At 36.1% G+C, this 20,422-nt stretch overlaps 1 protein-coding gene across 3 annotated transcripts in view; it reads left to right on the plus strand.

Annotated features, from left to right (window-relative positions):
- Positions 1-850: 850 nt before the first annotated feature.
- sltm (SAFB-like, transcription modulator) overlaps positions 851-20,422 on the plus strand; it is a 52,579-nt gene continuing 33,007 nt past the window's right edge. For 2 of the 3 annotated variants that reach the window (XM_039773735.1, XM_039773736.1), the window contains exons 1-3: positions 7,236-7,409; positions 16,358-16,445; positions 17,668-17,729. In XM_039773735.1, coding sequence (XP_039629669.1) covers positions 7,275-7,409; positions 16,358-16,445; positions 17,668-17,729 — 285 coding nt within the window. In that variant the 5' untranslated portion in view covers positions 7,236-7,274. Of the gene's footprint in view, positions 951-7,235; positions 7,410-16,357; positions 16,446-17,667; positions 17,730-20,422 lie in introns of those variants that run through there. The other variant, XM_039773737.1, reaches the window with a different exon arrangement.

The following is a 20,422-nucleotide window of genomic DNA, read 5'->3' on the forward strand; positions in this document are numbered from 1 at the left end:
ATCTGCTCTTGACCGTCATCTACCATAAAATTTACTATGGTGCAGCCTACTGATACTAAGCAGGTCTTATGTAAATTAATAATAATAATAATTTTTATTTATATAGCACTTTTCCTGTGCTCAAGGTGCTTCACAAAGTCTCAGAAAGATCAGCAGGGTATATGTAATATTGGCTACAAATACTTTCTGCGTAAAACACTAAAATAAATACAGGATAGACAAAGCATTAAATGGACTGAAAGACAATAAACCAGAGTAAGATACTAAATTCAATACTAAAATAAAAGCCTGAACAAATAACATAATTTGTGATATAACATACTGACAAGTTATCCTGAGCATCCGGGCAGAATGGTAAAGTGAAAGGGGTGGAGTGTTAGGTTAAGTTAAAAGCCTTTCTGAACAGATGAGTTTTAAGTTGTTTTTTTAAAAGAATGAACTGAGTCTGTTGGTCTAAATAATTTCAAGAGGTTATTTCAAACTCTGGGCACTATAGTGCTGGAGGCACTGTCACCCACATAGTCCAGATATAAAATTATTTTTATAGATAGATAAATAAAGATAGATGAAAAGATAAATGGCTGGAAGTGAAAACCATTTTACAAGACAAATAGATATAAAAGACACTGTATATAACAGAGAGATAGACATACAGTAGGTACTAATTAGCTCATGTTAGACTAATGTTTATTGCCTAAAGATTTCCAGAAGCAAAAAGCTCAGCTTTGATGTTTGACATTTGTTCTACTATTGGCTGAAAGTTGCTAGGTGTGTCTGAAATTAAAAGTAAACATTCCCGTGTTATTAAAGGGCAGCTTAAGGGAATGAATCACTTGTTCATCAGGTTTGTCCTCAGCTTTAACCTCAGTGATTATATAAAGCTCTTCTAGGCCCCATTTTGTACTACTCAAGCTAAAACTGAGCTACAATGACTGCTGTGTGGAGATCTGGTAAGATTTTTTTCTGCTATTAAAAAGTGAGATATCTCATTAGTGAAATGCATGCATCATTTTTTATTTGTGACCCTTTAAACATGAACCAAACTATAAATATCTGGGGGTCCTCCTGAACATTAGAATGGGGCTAGACTAGACCTGCTCTAAATAAAGACTCTGAGCAGACTCTTCTTTCCTGAGGAGAGTGGATTGTCAGTTTAAGTGTTTGTGACTAGCTGACATTTTTTCAGTAACAGTGAATAGTGTTGTTTTCTATGTTGTTTTCTTTTTAAAGTACTTAAGATTTTGCAAGTTGTTGTTATATGTACATTTGTGCTCTGTCTGCTGCTGTTACCCTTTAATTTCCTTCAGGATTAATAATGTATCTATCTATCTATCTATCTATCTATCTATCTATCTATCTATCTATCTATCTATCTATCTATCTATCTATCTATCTAATAATGCGTTTTATATCTATCCACTGTATAGCAAGTGTCAATCCCTTCTTTGTGATGCCTGAGTGAGTGTCAATGATTCCATTAAATTGAACAAATATGGAAACTATTATACTATTCAATTGTAATTTGTAAAAAAAAAAATCACAAAAGGATACATGTACATTATTACATTCAGAGCACTAGCTACTCTTGGATAGCCTGTGAGCTTTAGTCCTGAAAAGGCATTATATGTATTTTGTTCACTTGTTCTTTGCAGTCTTCGTACTCCCCGAATAGCCCACTGAGAATCAGTTCCACAGGAAATGCTCACTATGTAGAAATATAAAAAAACTGATCTGCGTCAGTAAATTACCTTGGAAAGGTATTTATTTTATTTTATTTTATTTTATTTTAGATTTTTTTTTTTTTTCTCCGGCCGTCTGGAGTTTTTTTTTTGTTTTGTTTTTTCTGTCCCCCCTGGCCATTGGACCTTACTCTTATTCTATGTAAATTAATGTTGACTTATTTTTTTTTCTTACTGTGTCTCTTATTTTTCTATTTTTCATTATGTAAAGCACTTTGAGCTACCTTTTTTTGTATGAAAATGTGCTATATAAATAAATGTTGTTGTTTTTGTTTACAATGGAGGGGTTCAAGATATAATTAAGGAATAGTGACTGACAAGCCATGTCTGTCAAAATTATCTTATGGTCTTATACAGTACTGTGTTTACTTGTGCTGGTTCCAACACTCCTCTGTGTATGTAGCATCAAGCGAATCACATTAGTCCTCCATTGGAACAGTTGTAGAAGTATAGATGTAAATGCACTGAAAGTGAAATGTACCTTGTTGGGTCCATTCACAATGTGAAAGTGCTATAAGGTACAGCATGTGTTTTCCCTCCACTTCACAACACACACAAAGTTATTCCATCTATCCATTGCTAATTCTAGAAACAATGCAACAAGTACACTGAACTTTTAAAGTGCCTTTAAAGTGGTGTTTGCAATGGAAAAAAATGATATGAAAAATGGATGTTTGCTTAATTAATTGACTTTGGTGGGTTTTTTTTCACGTCCTGTGTGACAAACTACATAGGCCAAACAGCACATAGCATACAGTTAATAACATGATAACAACAGAACCCTTAAGTAATGGTAAAGCAAAGTTACGTTTATTTCTACAAGCTTCAGTTATAGAAAGTCACACAAGAGCAATGTCATGGGCTTCTCTGGAGCTTCTGGTAGTGCTCCACCTCCCCACATTCCTGTGTCAACTGTAAAAGCTCTGATGAGGCTTCAGGGCAAAGATCAGAGGGCACTCAAAAATACAAAAATAGCATTTTTTTCCCTTATCCAGAGAATGATTGTCTTTTATTGATCATTATGGATAACTTGTATTTGCCTGATTTAGCAGTGACAAGCATTGCACAACCAATGAACAGAGAACACACACTGCAATAAGGTAAAAAAAAATAAATGGTGCCAGTGTATGCGTGTGTGAGAGATTGTGTGTGTGCTTGACAGAGACTCTGTACATGCATGTTAAGAATTTCCAGCCTAAACTCAACAATACCTTCAGGGTTTGTTCTAAATAATCGCCACTTGTGCTAAATGGTGTTTCAAGACTAAGTATGTTAGGTGCGGGTAGCGTGAGGCTGAATCCAAATATATTAACATTTCTTGAATTAGAGGTCCTTAATAATTGCCAATGTAGGAAGCTATGCCCCTTTAAGGTCTAGTAAATTTCATCAGTGTATAGGCAACCCTAGAAGGGAAATTTTCATTGAGGGAGAAGTTTGAATAGCCAAGGTGGAATCAGGAAGATTCCCATTAGAAAAGTCGGCACATCTGACATGGTCTACTGAGGAAAGATGGAGTTTTATGACCTGTAAATGAAGCCAGTAAGTCCAAGAAATAAAACCGGGATCAGAGTACAATGGTCTCAGGGATAGCAGAAGTGAGCTGTTATTCTGATATAGCCTAGGTTAGATTTAGCAAACACTGCCTGCTTTTAGCATACATAATTAAGTGGTGTGCAGGGGGAAGACTCACAGGAAGACTGGCCATAGGTGGAAATGATGACAGAGAGATAGATGAGTGATGAGCGAAAGACTATGTAGTGCCTGGGAAACCCTTTGAACAGTTATAGCATATCATGGGCAAGTCAGGTCCAGGAGACCTGTAGGGTTTTGTTGGATCTGTTTCAACTCAGTTCTGTGTTTCACTCCCAAAACAATGCACTTTTGGAGCTGGATATCTCAATTCAGATTATCGAATGGGTCATAGCCTGTCTTGGCAGCATCAAATGTAAGGCAGGAACCAACCCTGAATGACATACATTAATGCTCCTTCATACTGGGCAAGTTCAGAGTTGCCCATTGACCTAACCAAGCTATTGTTGACGTGTGCAACATGCAAGCACCTTATTAATATTGGTCATCCAGAAATGGGAACCCTATATTCTAGTTGTGGGAGGTTACAGACGAACTACTGCACTACCCAAAACTAATTTTCACAAATTTCAAAATATTACAGAATCTTGGAAAATGAACACAGGAAATGACATAAAATCCAATATGATGCTCTGATTTTGATGTGGCCTAACCAGTGAAGCATGGCACTATGTTATCGAAATGTGCCAGAAAAAAATAAATAAATAGAAGAGATGACAGACAGGCAAGGATTCTAGAAAATATAACACAGCATTAGAGCACTCAGAGTAGCAGGAATCAGTTTCAGCTCACTTACTGTGGACTTGCACAAGAAAAACTATATTTAGAAAAAGGAATAGATGTTTTTGTTTCATATAACAACTTAATCACACTTAATCACAATTAATCAACACTGTAAAAAAAGGAACAACTGCTAACAGTTTTATTAAATCTCAATGACCCTACATGTTTTAGGGTGGTGTTTCATTATAGAAAGGCACCAATGTTTTTAATAATTAGAGCACAAGAAGGCTAACTTACTTGGTTATTGTACTGCAATGACTTGGAGGTGATTTCAGTGCCTTAGCCACTTATGAAAAGTTTGGTTGCTGGATATGACATCCATCAAACACAAGGCTGCTCTTGGCAGGCTTGTCTGCCTGGTGGGGTATTTTTCTACTCATTTAATTAAGATTAATAAAACTACCAATCTAGATAAATTTAGAACCAATCTATTGCTTGTTTGTTACCTGTGAATGTCTTTTTACAAGGGGCAGTGATAGCTGTGCTTGGCATGTTTAAAAAACTCTAAAAGTAGAGCTTGGCAAGTCAGAAACATGCAGAGACATGGTTACACAAGAGGAATGTGTGTAGTTTAGAAAAGGGTCAAAGCTGGAATGGAGGTCATTAAATCAGGGCAAGGAGTCAAAGAAAAAGGGAAACTAAAAGCAGGGACAAGTAGAGAAAAACACAAGAAGAAAAATATGATTTGAGAGATCAGAAACTGAGAAATTCTTATAACTGGGGACTGAAGAACCAACCTATCAACGTGATCAAGCTTAATAGTGGAGGGGCTGTATGTCAGTGATCCATATTTGCCATCACCAAGCAACAGGAGGAGGTGCTGCCTGCAAAAAATGGCCAAAGACAGGATGGAGATCCACTTCAGTGCAGTTCAATCTATCATTTATGTACCTTAGCATAAAATAAAAACATTTATTACTAATCCTACTGTCTTAGAAACATGCAACGATCATGCAACTAATGATCAAATAAAAACTCAGACACAAGTTACTAAATAGATAAATTTATAATTATGATAAACTAGATAAAATAGCCAAGTTCCCAGCATTACTAGTATGAAAAAAAGGGGAAAAACTTTTACTTTTGAAAAGTCAGCATTACAAAACACAATTCACAATGACAATAAAAGACAGTAGACAAACACTACAATCTAGCAAGACAACAACATTTTTATTTTTCAAGCACATTTTCATACAATAAATGTAGCTCAAACTGCCTAACAGAATATAAAGGAAGAATTAGAACAGAAAAACAAAACAGCAAGTTAGAAATGGAAATTTATATATAACTGAATAAATAATATCTAAAAATTATTTATAAAGAATCAATATGTGCATGTGCTTACATAACACAGATATGCAAGTAGTAGAATCCTAATTTAAAAATAGGTTTTTTAAGTCCAATAAGGTAGGACTGATACTATGATAGGATGGCCAGGGAGGACAAAAATAATACAAAACAAAACAAAAAAATTCCACAGGTGAGATGCTGGGGAAAAAAAAAAATAAATCAGAGATTCCAGGCCAAACGACCACCCAGCCCCCACTGGGGATTTTACCTAACATAAAGGTGTTAAAGTTAGTCTTATTTTTTAGTCATAATATTAGTCAGTTTGATGCAGTTGGTCTCGTAGACAGAGCATCCACTTTCATTCCATCATCACAAGTAGCTGGATAGTACAGTGATCAGGTGGTGGTAGCATAAAATGACACCACAGGAAAACTGGAAAAGAAAACAGAGTTAGGGATTAATAATGATAGCGCATCCATGGAGTATATGAAATTGCATTGCATATACAATCTATTAGAAGTAGAACAGAAATTAATTTTAAAAAGTGCCATACTGAAAAATTGGGTTAATAGTTTTTTAAATTGATCAATAGTATTAGCCTGGTGTATCTCTATCAGTACAACAGTACTGTAGCATTTGAGATTGCTCTTTGGTCAATGCATATGTGTATAGATAGATAGATTAGATAGACAGATAGATAGATAGATAGATAGATAGATAGATAGATAGATAGATAGATAGATAGATAGATAGATAGATAGATAGATAGATAGAAAACACAATATCAAAATTATAATACTGTCTATATGTACTGTATATTTTAAAACTGAAGCACAAGCAAATTCAATAACTTGCTCAGAACCTCCAGTGAGTTAGAAACAAGGACTGAAACAGCATGCCTTGTACATAGAATAGAAATATAACAATATAACATACATTCTAATTTTATTTTAATGTTAGAATAACAATATCCATCAATCTGTCCATTTTCTGAAACTGCTTTTTCAGGGCTGTTCAGGAGACAGCTGGGGACAATCCCAGCAATAATACGGGCAGAAACAATGCCTGGACCGGATCTAAAAATATAGCAAAGATAATATTTTACAATGCAAGAATGGAATAGTATTTTTTAGCAAGACACTATGACAAATATAGGGATTTTGTTTATTCAAAGACTTAAACATTCGTCGTAAATTGTCAGTGTTCATCAATTAACCATCAGGACCTTCAGTCTTTCGTGAAAACGTTTCTATTTCGAGTGTAGGTATTATTGAAGCGTATTACCTTGAAAATGTATTTAAATTTGAAAACAGAAGTAATAAATCTGGGCATCGTGATTAAATGCCGTTATCTGCCAAAAATGCGTCATTCAAATGACTGATGCCCCTAAACTGGATTAATCGTGTTATGTTATGGAAGAATTAATTAATACCAATATCCTTCTCAGAACCTCGCAATTGCTATACTGGGATTCAAAACGGTTTCAGATTAATGCTCTAATAATGAAAAAGGCATAAGAATTGTTCACGGTACTCTGAACATCTTTACAACAGATATAAACAGTCTGAAAGGTCCGAATGATTTTAATAATGTAATCTTAAAGTCTACTTCTCAATTTTTGAGAAGTGGTCGTGTAAAATAATGGACCATAAATGATAATTATTTTATTTCAAAATAAGACTCCCGGTGAGTTAGCGGCAAGAGCGAGAGTAGAGACATTGACGTACAAAGTTTTGGGCGTGACCAGCTCGAAAAGTGATTGACGTGCTCCTACACGGTGACGTCAAATTCTCGTGCGCGTCTCAGCATCCGGGAACCTCTGTAGTTCCATTAATACAACCAGCTTGGTAGCTGATCGCCTCTTATTGGAAAATGGCGTCGGCGGCTGTTGTTACTGAGACCAAGAAGATAACTGACTTACGCGTTATTGACTTGAAAACTGAATTGAAACGGCGCAATCTCGATGTTAATGGGGTCAAGAATGTTTTAATTACAAGGCTAAAGCAGGTACTGGTATATCTAGGATTCCACCCTGGAAATTCATAAAGCGGCAAACAGTTTTTTTTAAGGGGGAGGGGAAGAGGCCTTTTCAGTTATGTACATCCAGGTGTTGTATTTTGTGTTTGTGGTCACGTTCTTTGCTAATTAATTATTGTTTAGCTTATAGATGTGCTTTGTAAGACGATGATGCCGAGAGTCCAGTTGAGGCAGAAAAAGACATGTTAAGATACGAGGTTGACCCAGTTTACCTGCGCATTGTTGGCAGTACCAGGGGGCGGGGATATTTGAGGCTGCTATGGTTGTGGAGCTTTTTCGTGCTCAAGGCTTGCACATTTCTCTGTTTTCTTTGAGTACGTGAAGCACTTTAATGTAAATTATTTTAATATAAAAATTATTTAATTTTCTTGATGGTCTGATGAGTGGAAATTGGAAACGATAATTCGCAGTTTCGATTCAGAGATGTGATAGTTTCTTTTTCAAGTCATCTAAAAGTTGCGACGCATTTGTATAAGCGATATGCATTGATATTAACACAGGTAATTGCAGTGTATTAAGTATTCTGCATCTGGTGGTGTGATCTCGAGAGATTTGCCCATTGTACATTGCGAGTCCATTCAGTAGTTTTTTTTTTACGTCAGACTGTGCAACGCTGTGAGGGACAGTGTCGTACAACTGTTCCTCTGTCGTGGATATTCACGTAGAGTTGTATGTCTGTTAGGAATTGGTAGATGAACACGGATTACCAATTAAAATTATGTTGAAGACGGCACCCAGTCTAAAAGAAAAGCGGCTATGTTTTATAAATTATCTTAAGAAATGAAAGTAACCAGTGTTAATACAAAATGGGGTATTGATCTTGTTTTTAATTCGAGCATTTTCAAAGTTGTGACCAGATTCCGTGATTTTCGCTACGGTCGTACAAGGCGTCAGTTGGCTTAAGAGCTGTACCCGTACCGGGTGGGGTGTCTGTTTTAGGACAAGAGTTCACAAGGCTATCTTATGGTATGTCAAATCAACTTGCTAACATGTTTTGGACATAAGGGGTACACAGATTGTCCTCGGAAGTTCCACAACTGCTATCTCCACACTAAATCAACCCAACCAGCAATTGAAACCAGGGTCCGTCACAGAGTAGAAAAATAGTCCTAACTTGCTCAAAAAGATGATTCAGTGATTCAGTTTGGTCCTAAAAGCATTTTCAGTTTTCGCAAATTTGGGAACGTTCTTCTAACTTCACCAGGATTTAGGAGGGTCCGTGAACTGTCCTAACTCGGTAGTAGTTACCAGAATATGTTGTTCATCTCGGGATGAGGGGGATTTTTTGGAAACGCTGGACAACAATGAGTTCTTTAAAAGATTTTCATTTGACAGAGATGGGGTAGAATATATACATCACAAATTTTGTGCAATACGTTATCACTCCTTGTACATGGAGAAGCCATGTTCTGTCAGCCGAAATGAAAGTGTAAGTTAACGTGTACAGCTTTGCAATAGCAGTGATTTGTGTATAGGAAAGCCAAGCATTTCAAGATTTTTGTACCAAGCTTTAAATGCCCTTGCAAAGCGCGAGGTAATAAAATACTATAGAGATTTTTTTTCCCACTACTACATATGAGATTTTTAAATCAAGCTTAATTACTGATAATTGACTTGTGCATTAAGATAGTTGCCTTAATATTGGAAGGGGACACATTTTTGGATCACGTCTTGTATTATAGTATTGTCACAGAGGTGGTGGTTGGTACAAAGTATATTGTAGAAACCCGCATTATTACCCTAAAGATAAGGGCTGAATGGATGATTAACAGCAAAATGTCACATAGGCACCCAGTGCTTTGCATTCTATGAACCCCTGGAACATTCCTCTTAGTTTTTACAAGCATGGGAAGGTTCAAGTACTCATGCTGAGACTCTAGGGGGTATTGCATCAATCGAGCCTTGCAGTAAAGGGTGGAATCGCGGAGAGAGGCATGGCACTTGAAAGTAAATCAGGAAGCTGCAAGGGGGTTTGGCTTCATAAACTGCACAAGAATAACTGGCTAGTTTCAGTAAAATAGTTGCTTTACTAGGTGTTTTTGTTGGCATAGCAGAAGGAAGGAGATCCATCCATCCATTTTCTAAACCTGCTTTTTTCCTGAGCAGCATTACAGAGAAGCTGCAGCCTATACCAGCAAGCGTTGAGTGCAAGGAACGATCCATGGAGCACTTGTTAAATGTGCCTCCTGTTTGGCTTTAATTTGGTGTGTTTTTCTCTGTCTTTTGATTCCAGTGTATGTTACAATCCACAATGTTCAAAAAAGGCAACAACTGCATGCAGCTAGGCACAGCATCCTATCTTATAATACCAATAGAAGGTGAAAAACAATATCTTTGTGATGTAGCCTCCATGTTGGTTTCAGCAAAGTTCCCAAGGTATCCTAAGTATTAATGTATGGCAAGGAGTTTCATGAAGTCACAAAGTCATTTATTCTCAGACGTGGCCTCCTATTTCTCACTTGGACTAGGATGCTTCATAAATACTTAACCTACTCTTAGGAGGACGACGTCTTATCCCAGTGTGACTTTTAGGGCAGTTCCGTGGAGTATTGTGAAATTCTTGATAAATATGGGCCCAGGTCTAATTGCTGATCTATCTTTCATGTTGAATTAGCACCCCTCTCTTGAATAGACTGCAGCAGTCTTTAGAAACTGGCAGTGTTAAAGATTACACAAGTCTGCAGCACATGTGTAAGACTGAGTATATGGAAACAAATTTTGAATATGACCTTTCAAAAGATCTAGTAATGTATAAAAAATGGCTTTTGAACAAATGAAATTTTGCTTACATGCATTCACTGTGTTATATTGGGAATAAATCTTGCATTTTGTGGTAGTGAGTTGAAAACTGTCAAAGCTGAATGAATTTCCCAAGACTAGTATGTTGCATTTGAAATGTGGGCATTGCATAGTCGGTACCACTACTCCAACTAATGGCAGCAACAAGTTTATACAGATTAACTCTAGATGCTAAAATGGAATGTTATTGTTAGATGTTGGAACTTTTACTCTGAAAGAAAACCATTACAACATGCTCATTAAACAGTACACCATTTTCACATTTTAAAAATGTTTTAAATGAAGCAACGCTTAACCCCCACCCCTTGGACAATTGCCACGTGCTTTCTCAAGGGAAGCTTGTCTTGAATTTTTCCAGCAGACTTGTGTAGATTGTTATGGTAGAACTTAAATTATTTATATTATGTCTTAAACTGGATGGCTCTATTGTTTGTTGGTGTAGTGTTGGTTCTGTGTTGATCTTGGGCATAGATTGAGTAATTGGTTGTGATAGTCACTGTATGGATTTGTTGTTCCACTATTTCCAACCCCCTTTCTGTGTTCAGGCTCTAAGTTGACCTTCCATTGTCCAAAGATGTACATCTAAGCTAAGTGTATTGAGTTGTAATAAGATGTCTTCTGTGTGTATCCCTTATGTCCAGAGATGGAATGGCATCTAGTTTCTTTCTCCTCCCTCCAACAAAATGAAATTCGTTAAGATCCAACTACATTGAGTTGCGTATTTATTTGATGCAACTATAGTAGAATGTTATGTTTCCTTTGGCTTTCTTAACAACATGAATTTGTCTGGGCATGGATTCTTCAATATATGAATGTGTTTAGGAATGTTTTGCCATGTGGAAACAATTGCAGTGGTTTTAAATTGGCCATCTGTGTAATTTTGCTGTGAACAGTCCTTTATCTCATACCAAAGGTAAATGATATGGATGAGGTCTGAACTAAAATGCTGAAGACTCTCAGTCCTGTTCTTGGAACCATTTTGTGACAATATACGCCTTGGACATTGATACTTGCAGCATTTAAATGCACTATCAGAGTGTGGATAGATTCTAGCCATGAAAAGATGAAATTGGTTAGAAGTGATAATCTGAATGGCAAGTCATATCTGGCATTTTTATTTCAGTGGGAGCCCTGATTTGTACTGTTTACACCATGACTGGCCTGTACTGCTGACGCCAAACCAAATGTTTATGTATTCATGTTACATGTGCACATTCCCAGGGCTTGAAATTTGCATGGGATATGTACAAAGCTGCATCAAAGTTAGTAATTCCAGCGAATTCTAAATTTTATTGCATACATTTTTCTATACACGTGTTTGATAACACTTAATTGTTTGCAAGTATAGTCAATATCTCTTTGTAAAATCATTCTTGTATTCTTAAGGCAAGAATAAATCCATTCATAAGTAATAAATTTCACAAGTTTTGTTAAGGTTTTGTATGTATTTAGCAATTGGCTGTTCAGAGGAGTTGCACGAATGTGCAGGTGGAGTTGAGCATACTGGACTTGTGGTGCCTTTTGTATAAATTTCCCTTTATAATTTGTGCCATCTGACTGTATTAGTTTTACACCTTGAGGTTGGGTAAAGTAACTATTACTGGAAAACCTCTAACTGTAGTACCTAGTCAAATCACTCACATGACAGATTGTGATCTGTCAATTTACATAGGACTAATTTATTCTAAGGTTAACGTTTCTAAAAAGTGTCTCCATAATTTTTACTGAGACATGAATGCAGAGTCCATAAAAAGTTACTGACCTCATTTTAGATTGGAGTAAAAAATTCTGGGGTCCTCTGGTACCTCACTCCCTCCTCCTGGTGTACAACTAATTCCATCCCAAATAGGGTTACAACTAGAGATGAGAGATATATAAAATTCCCTGGTAGATCATCGCCCCCTTAAATATGAATTGACGATGGCATTGGGAGAAGGGGCTATCATTTTTGAGGCTGAAAAAATATTTTAACAGAAAAGGCCAAAATTTGCTTTTATTGCAGTTGTTGACTTTACTAAATTAGCTATTTTTAAGTAGCTGGCCAGTGAAGACAAGTTCTTAGGCATTGTGTTCATCTTGCCTTCATATTTAAGTGTTCATGCTCAAGCAAATATTTTCTCATTGTCTCTCAGCAAAATTATGGGTCAAGGAAGCAAAGCTTGTTTTCACCCACAGGATCGCTTGCCACTGGTAGTTTTTGCTTTTTGCTCCATTCTCTGTAAAGCCACAAGAGTGGTATGTGAAAATCCCATGATAACTGCCCTGTTTCAGAAGTGCCTGAACCAAAGCAATGTTTCGCTATCCTGCCACATTCGGAATCACAAAGGTAACTTGTTTTGCTCATTCCAAAACCTTATAAAATGTCAACTGATGCTAGTAATGCTGGTCTGGCAAATTTATACCACACATGATGAAGGTGGGGTTGTACCTAATAAACTAGCATCTTGGCACATGTTTTACCTGGAAAATCTTATCCACTCATGAATGTATGTTAAGGATTGCAATGTAATAACATATACTTAAGTGAGTTCTGAATAAGAACAATGCAAGTAAAACTGTCTAATCCAAATTTCATTTATCAGAACTCAAGAAATACAGTGGAACCTCGGGTCACGACCGTGATTCATTCTAAAACTCTGCTCGCAGTCCGATTTAGTTGTGACCCGAAGTAAATTCCCCCATAGGATTGTTTGTAAATACAATTAATCCATTCCGGACCGTACAAGCTGTATGTAAATATATTTTAAGATTTCTAAGCACAAAAATAGTTAATTATACCCTAGAATGCAAATTGTAATAGTAAACTAAATGTAAAAATATTGAATAAAACTGAGAACCATGAACAGAGAAAACTAACCTTGCAGTCTCTTTACAAACAAGCCTTGTGCATTCTTTAATCTCTCTCTCTCTCTCTCTCTCTCTCTCTCTCAAGTTTGGCTAACTTTTTGGTCGTAGCCCAATTTGTATGTGGTTTGAGACCTGAGGTTCCTAAAGACAAAACCGTGCTTTTCAATGAACGCTAATGGTTCATACGACCTGTTTAACACTAGAATTACTGAGTCAGGTACACATGTCGTAAATGTAAGAAGCATGGTCCTTGCGCGTGTGTGTGTGAACTGTGTACATTGTAACAGGTGCACATGTCGTAAATGTAGGAAGGACAGTCCTTGTGTGTGAACTGTGAGCATTTGAATTTGATGATTGCATATAGTGCTGAATTGACCTCTCAGTACTATTTCTTCTGTATGTCCTGGAGTACAAAATTCCAAATATCTATACCTATGTCTGTGCATGTGTGGTTTTTTTTTTTTTTTTGTTTGACATCATGGAGCATAAACCGCATACTAATTCAGCGTGAGCAGGGACACTAGACAAAACTGAATAAAAAAATCAAGTGACGGTGAGATACAAACGCTGGTGAATCTGCTTTATTTGTGTGTTTGTGTGTGTGTGTCAGTGTCAGCTTTTATCCCTCCAGATCAGAGAATGTCCAGTTCCATTGCCTCAAAACACCACTCACATCGACAGTTATTCCCTGTTTCAAATAAAAACTAATGGCGTCCGATCCCAAGGGCGGTAGCATGTACCGTAGTCGTGACTGAGAGGATAAAAGTGGAGAAAAAAAAGGTAACTTTTACAAGTCCTATAAATGTACACCGTCTGTTACAGATGCAAACCATGTGTATGTGTGTACTGTATAATAATAAAAGCAGCTCACTACTAACAATAAAAGCAGCTCACTACTGAAAACAGCAAATATAGGAGGCAGTCGGGTTCAAACCGGGGACTCTTACCACTACATCACGGAAGCTGTTGTCTTTTCCTTTTGCCTTTTGTGAAAGTGTTTATTTGATCTTGGGATTTCAGGCTTCATACATTTTATAGATTATGCCTATATTTTGTCATTATTACTAAAATATGAAAAACATTTGTTTTAAAAATGTATTTACATAGATTATTGTAGAAACGGAACACACATGAAATGCATGTGTTCCAAATCTATTTTCACTCTAAAATTCCAGCACTTCCAGATAATCAGTCAAGGCATGAGCTGGGTGAACTTTGTGCACGTTCTGTGACGGTGGGGGCGATGGAATAGTAGGCTCCTTGTCTTTATTGGTGCATTTACATGACAAAAGACGCTGGTGGAGAGGTGCAAACGGATTTAAGGTGGGCTGGAACTACAAGTTTTTTCTAAGACTCTGGTAATTCTAGTGTTCGAGACTAAACTACTGCACCACTTTGTAAATTAGCAAACTGCATGTGAAAGCAAAGGGGTTTCAATCAGCTGGTTTATTGAACTAAACAAATCTGCGCAAAAATGCGCTGCTATGATGATTTTGATTGGGGGTTTCACGTGTATTTCCTCTCCAAACATTAAACCCCTTAAAGTGGTGGCAGGTTTTTTTTTTTTTCTCTTTTCCTCCCTCTTCCCCCATTTGGCTTTCACATTATAGGTATGTACATTTAAGCACGCTTTGTAGCTATGTCTTGTTTTTGTGTAAAAATTAATATGTCACAACAAAGAAACCTATTTGTTTTTATTTTAAGGCAGACCATAAGAAATGGGAAGTATTCCCAAAATAGAATTTTGATGCTACATGTACATTTTATTTTAGTATGATGTAAAATATAACTGCAAAAGGATGGTATTAACTTATTTTTTTCTGAAAAACGTATTGAATATTATTCGGTGCCAGTAATTGAAGACTTCCACTGCATTTTCTTCTGGTGGTTGTATTTATACACACCTGATGTGGTGATCAGAAAGTATTCATCTTGATCTTTTAAAAGAGCAGTAAAATGTATTTCTTTATGTAATTTCCACTAGTGCTCATACACTTAAGTTCACAAAGCTTTTCTTATGCAACCATTTTTATAGAGAGAGTATATCTTTGCTGGCATAGTATGTCTCATGCGTTAGGCACTCAGATAGGGGTACACTTTAAAATGGGTGGTGTGTTTAATCTATACCTTTTGGAATAGCAGGCTTTTTAGGCTATACATTGTGCATTGTGGTTGATGGTATTCTGTCTTGCTTTTTCCTAAATGATCAGATAAATGTCGCACCAACATGGTACGGATCAGGTACGTGGTTATGGTTATTCCTGTGGACTAGATATGTACAGTATAATGCCTGTTTTGCAATGAATCACTTGATCTTTTCAAAAGAACCCAGGAATATTAGAATTGTGTATTTTCATTTAAAAGTGTTGTATACTTTTAGTGATGTTGCATGTAATTTTAAACCGTGCCTTGTAATTCTTAAAATATGCAAATTCATACCCATAGAACTTGTTGGAGAATCTTGTTCACACTGTAAACTTTTAATATGTATAAATAAAAACATACCCAATATTGTCACTGCAGCACATGCTTTTCTTTTGTTTTCTAACACTGCACAACAGGAAGTTAAATATTAAGCTTAAATATAAGACCAGATAGGAAAATGGTACCCAGTAGCAAAATTATGAACTGCAGTATGACAATGAAATTTAGGACTGAAAATTCAAAGTAATATCAAAAATTAGAATAAAGAAAAGTTCCTATAGGGGTGACAAACAGAGCTTATAGTATAAGGAGTGGGTATTGAAATTTTTTGCTCAGCTAGCCAGAATTGTGTATTTTAGTGATCAAACCCTACATTATCAGGTTAACATTCTGAACATTTTCCATTCATCTTCATTTTAATAGAGCCCCAAATTATTGATATTTAATCCAAACTTTGGATGCTTAAAGATGCAACCCCAAGGGATTTTCAGAAAGGTTCTCCCTCTAAAAAACCCTTTGTGTGGTTGTTGAAAACGAGTAGGTACACATTCTGTCAATTATATAGTCTGCTCTTGCAGCCTGATTGGGCATGCCATAGTGGACTTTCCCAAGGCCACTTAAATTTGGAATCCCATACTAATGCAGCACAGTGTGCTGCTTGATAATTATAGCCTTGTTTCATGGTTTTCTGCAGCTGTGATTGTTGGATATTTGAATAGTTTTAGTACATCCTTTTTTTCTTTCTCTAAACTAGGCTGTTTCATGAATGTTAAATCTGTTTCTACTGGAGGCATCTTTAGTATCGTGTTCCTACTTTTAATTGGACAAAAAAAAATTCTGTTTTATAGGCAATTGAAGAGGAAGGTGGTGATGCTGAAAATATAGAAATTACAGTATCTGCGGAGACCCCAACCAAGAAAGTTCTCAAATCTAAAGGTAAATGTAAACTTTTTTTTTTATGCTGTTTAAATCATTGTATTTATCTTTATCAAAATCTGGATTCAGTAAGGGGATTTCTAATGTTTTTTTGTGGTCCTGCTGTAACAAAACGGCAATAAGACCTCTTACTGAGCATTCCCATTTAAATTTAACAGTGGCAACCAGTATAGTGTTTTGGTTTTTCTTTTCTAAACTTGTTGATACATGTAAAAATGCCCTGCCTAAAGTATAAACTTGTCTGACTGAAGTTGCTTTTCAAACCATTAGTGTGGTAACAAAATGCATGATCTCTCGATTATAGATATTTATCTATATTCTAAAAAATTGTCTGCCTGTTTTGGCATCTCGTGAAAACCACCACACCTATTTCTACCTAAATTTTAAATTTGTTTAAATAGGTAGAAAATTGAATCAAGAAAACTTCACTTAAAGGGTTTTTTTTTTTCTTTCAAAATAATAGTTGATTATGACAAAAGTCACATTCAATTTTTGCCAAGTGCAAGCGACCATTTTGTGTGGAAATCCCATTATTTAGTTGGAGTAACATCTTTTGAGATGATGGGGAGTGATAGTGGACGGACACTTCAGAGGGATCTGCCAGGATTGTTGCTCATGGAAGAGGGAGTGTGTGCCTTTCGACCCTCCTTTGTTTTTCAGCAATCGTATAATATGTCAAGACTGTGCTGTTTTAATCTCTAACATTTCAGTATTCTTGAAAAAGAATAATTACTGTACTATGAATTGTTCCTTGCTGTAAAATTACTTCTGTTTCTCTAAATCTTGCACTTAATTTTACAGTAAAATTTGGCAAGCTTTGAGGTTAGAATCCCTAGATGCTAAATAAGACAGAGAAAATACATGTCTGATTTAATACATTTACCCTGCATTTTGTCACTCTTTTGGGCAAAACTGGTTGGAGCAGCTAGTTATATAATCTGTTTGTAATAAATCCTTTTACTAATGCAGATGTTTCTATGGGAATCAATTGAAAATTGCAGGTTAGCTGAGTTTTTGTTTTAACGACTCATTGTTTCTTTATAGTAGAGTTTAATTTTTTTTTATTTTTAATTTTGAATCCTGAACTGTCCACATGGCAGTGGATCATAGGATTTTAAAGTACGTTTTAGATTGCTTTGCTTAGCTTTACCACAGGAAAGATGGACACTGTAGGAATTGATTTTGAGGACAATTGGGCTGATCTATATAAACTGTTTTATAGGTAGGAAATCTGATGCTGCTGATGATGGCGATGCAACAATGGAGGAAGAATCCTCAAGCAAGGTAGGCATATTGAAAGTGTGGTGGTGTGTTAAGGATTGACTTTTATGCTATAGTGTAGGTGCTTTCCTTTGTACATTTTGATTACACAGATCTTGTGTATGTATTGTTGAAAAAAGTGCAAAAAAAGAAATTACTCAGAGAAATAACGAAAAGGTGAGTCGAGATCAAATATATGGACACCGGTTATATGTCGGATGTAAATATTGTAAGGCTTTGAAGTTTAAGTCAGAATTTCAAAAACGTAGTTTACCTCGCATGCATTTATTGGTTACTTTGCAATAAAAATTAACTGCTGATGATGTAGATTGCTTTGTCTGTGCTGAAATTCCAAACAGAGAAACCTATCCTGAATTATGGTACAGAGTCATTAAACGCATGTCTCACTGACCTCATTTAAAAGATTCAGCATATTGGTACACGCAAGATTCCAAATATTGTTTTTACAGAAGTTCTGAAATAAAAGTGTAACTAATTAAATAGTAACATTTCAAAGAAAAAAATAAACTTACCTGTGTATCCGGAAAATGAAACACGGGGGTTGGCGAGCAAAGCCCCCTAGTACTTTTTTTAAAAAGTATAGTACACATTCAAAACTGAAAACTAAAGTCTCATGGAATTGATGTTTTGGATATTATGTAATATTAGCAGCTACTTTTATTAAAGGAGGTGCCAATTTAAACTTCATACTGGGTTTAAAAAAACAAAGCAGTCAATGTTTCATGATGTTGGCTTTATAGTTACTTGAGTCTGTAGAGTTTGAGTTTCATTGTATGTATGCTGCTTGAAGCACACTCTGAACTATCACTACATTTTTGCAGGTTTTTTTTTCCTCCTCCTCCTCCGCCCCATCCGGGCCAACTACAATTAATTTGATTCCATTTATTTTTCTAAACTAAACGGGTGAAGGCATAATCCAGTTGAAGAGTTAACACCTAGGGGTTTTGGGCTAAACTAAGCCAAAAAAATGCATGTTACTGTTCGCAACCCCTGCCTACCCCCTGGTGTTCCCACACCAGCACTGAATATCTGAGGTATTTGCACCTGAGCTCCGATTGCAAATAAGCTATTAACTTCTGAGCCCACCTTTTGAATTGTTCAGTGAGCAAAGTAGAAGGGAAAAAGTCAATCTGCCTTTTTTTCTTTTTTTTGTTTACAACATGCACTGAAGATGACAGTACTTTCTATGGATGACAACATAATTTATATGCAAAAAACCCACAGCATCACTCTTTCTGTAAGAATTTCTTTGGCTATAGACTGAGACTGCCTAACCAAAAAAAAAAATGCAAACTGCGATAATAAAATCACTTAACAATTCTCACCTAGCTGGGTACATGTGCAGGAATAACAATCTTATTATTAAAATTAAAGTGAGTCACACTTTTATCACTAAAGCAGTACCCTCTAATCAGCTAATGTATTAAACGCGTATTAAATGCATATTAAATTGGCATTGATATTCCAAGTAAAGTGAGTGAGGTGCACATGTTTAGAGTGATTACATTAGCTAATTTGCACACCGAATCAGGGGTGACACACCACACCACTTATGGTTATAATGAATATTAATGACACTCATCTGCAAGTTATGCTAAACTGAATTGGTTTGTTCAAAATGAAACCATGTCGTCAACATCATTAAACTACACGTCTCTCAAAAGAGCATAAGGTTATCTTCTGTGCATCCTTCTGCTGTGCCATCTTCTGAAATTAAAGGTTAGAAATAAATACTAATTATGCCTCGGCCTGCATGAATTTTCAGTATGGTCATAGTAGGCGTTCTCTGTATGGCATTGCCCACCAAAGCCACCTTCCACAATGAATGTGATGTGGGTGTAATGCACTTGCTGTCTGCAGCAAATTGGTAATATGAAAGTTTTCTTTGTGTAATTTGTCTTATCTAATACTTCATATTAAACATTGTGTTTGTTGGAAAGTCATGGTTTAATGTTTGTGGTCTTGTTGCATTTGTCAGGAAAAAGTTTGCAGAGTTATTTAAGCTTAAGACTCATTTTATGTGTTCACAGGTGAAGCTTGAGACCTTACTGGGTTTAGATGTGCTTACTAAGTTAATTGGCTACTCAGTTAATGCACAGTGGTAATGCTCTGGTATGTGATGTGATAGTCTGGGGTCTCAGTAGGGTTTGCTCCACATGAACTGTTGGAAACATTGGTTGGATTAATAAGGATACTAGTTAAAAGGCAATGTTTCAATGTCCTTTAATTTAGGTGCCTTTTAATAAGCATCCAGCATAATAGCATGCTTGCTTGTCTGTCAGTGAACTTTTAGTTTTGCTGTATAGTTTTGAAATCTAATCTGGGTTATTAATGGCACCCATATCTTGTGCAGCTTGATAATGCTAATAAGAATTTTTGATAGAACTTCTAAAATGACTACAGTGTACAAGAAAAATCTGCTAAACTGAATGTTTCACTTTCAATGTTCAATTTCTTCAGTTGTTTCAATGACTGTAGATTGGACCCCTTTAAAACTTTCACAAAGATTTGTGGGAATCTAGAACATAGCTGCAAATCACTGTGTAAATCTTGACCCCCTCCTTGTTTGTGGATAAGATTTAATGGGCAGAATGACTATTTAGTTTTTACGTTCTAAATATATCAAAGACAGATTTTTTTTTTTTTTTATCCCCTTAAACAGTTGCATCTGTATGATCTGGAATGCAGACTTGCAT

The sequence above is a fragment of the Polypterus senegalus genome, chromosome 12 (assembly GCF_016835505.1).
Source record: "Polypterus senegalus isolate Bchr_013 chromosome 12, ASM1683550v1, whole genome shotgun sequence".
Classification (NCBI taxonomy): Eukaryota; Metazoa; Chordata; class Cladistia; order Polypteriformes; family Polypteridae; genus Polypterus; species Polypterus senegalus.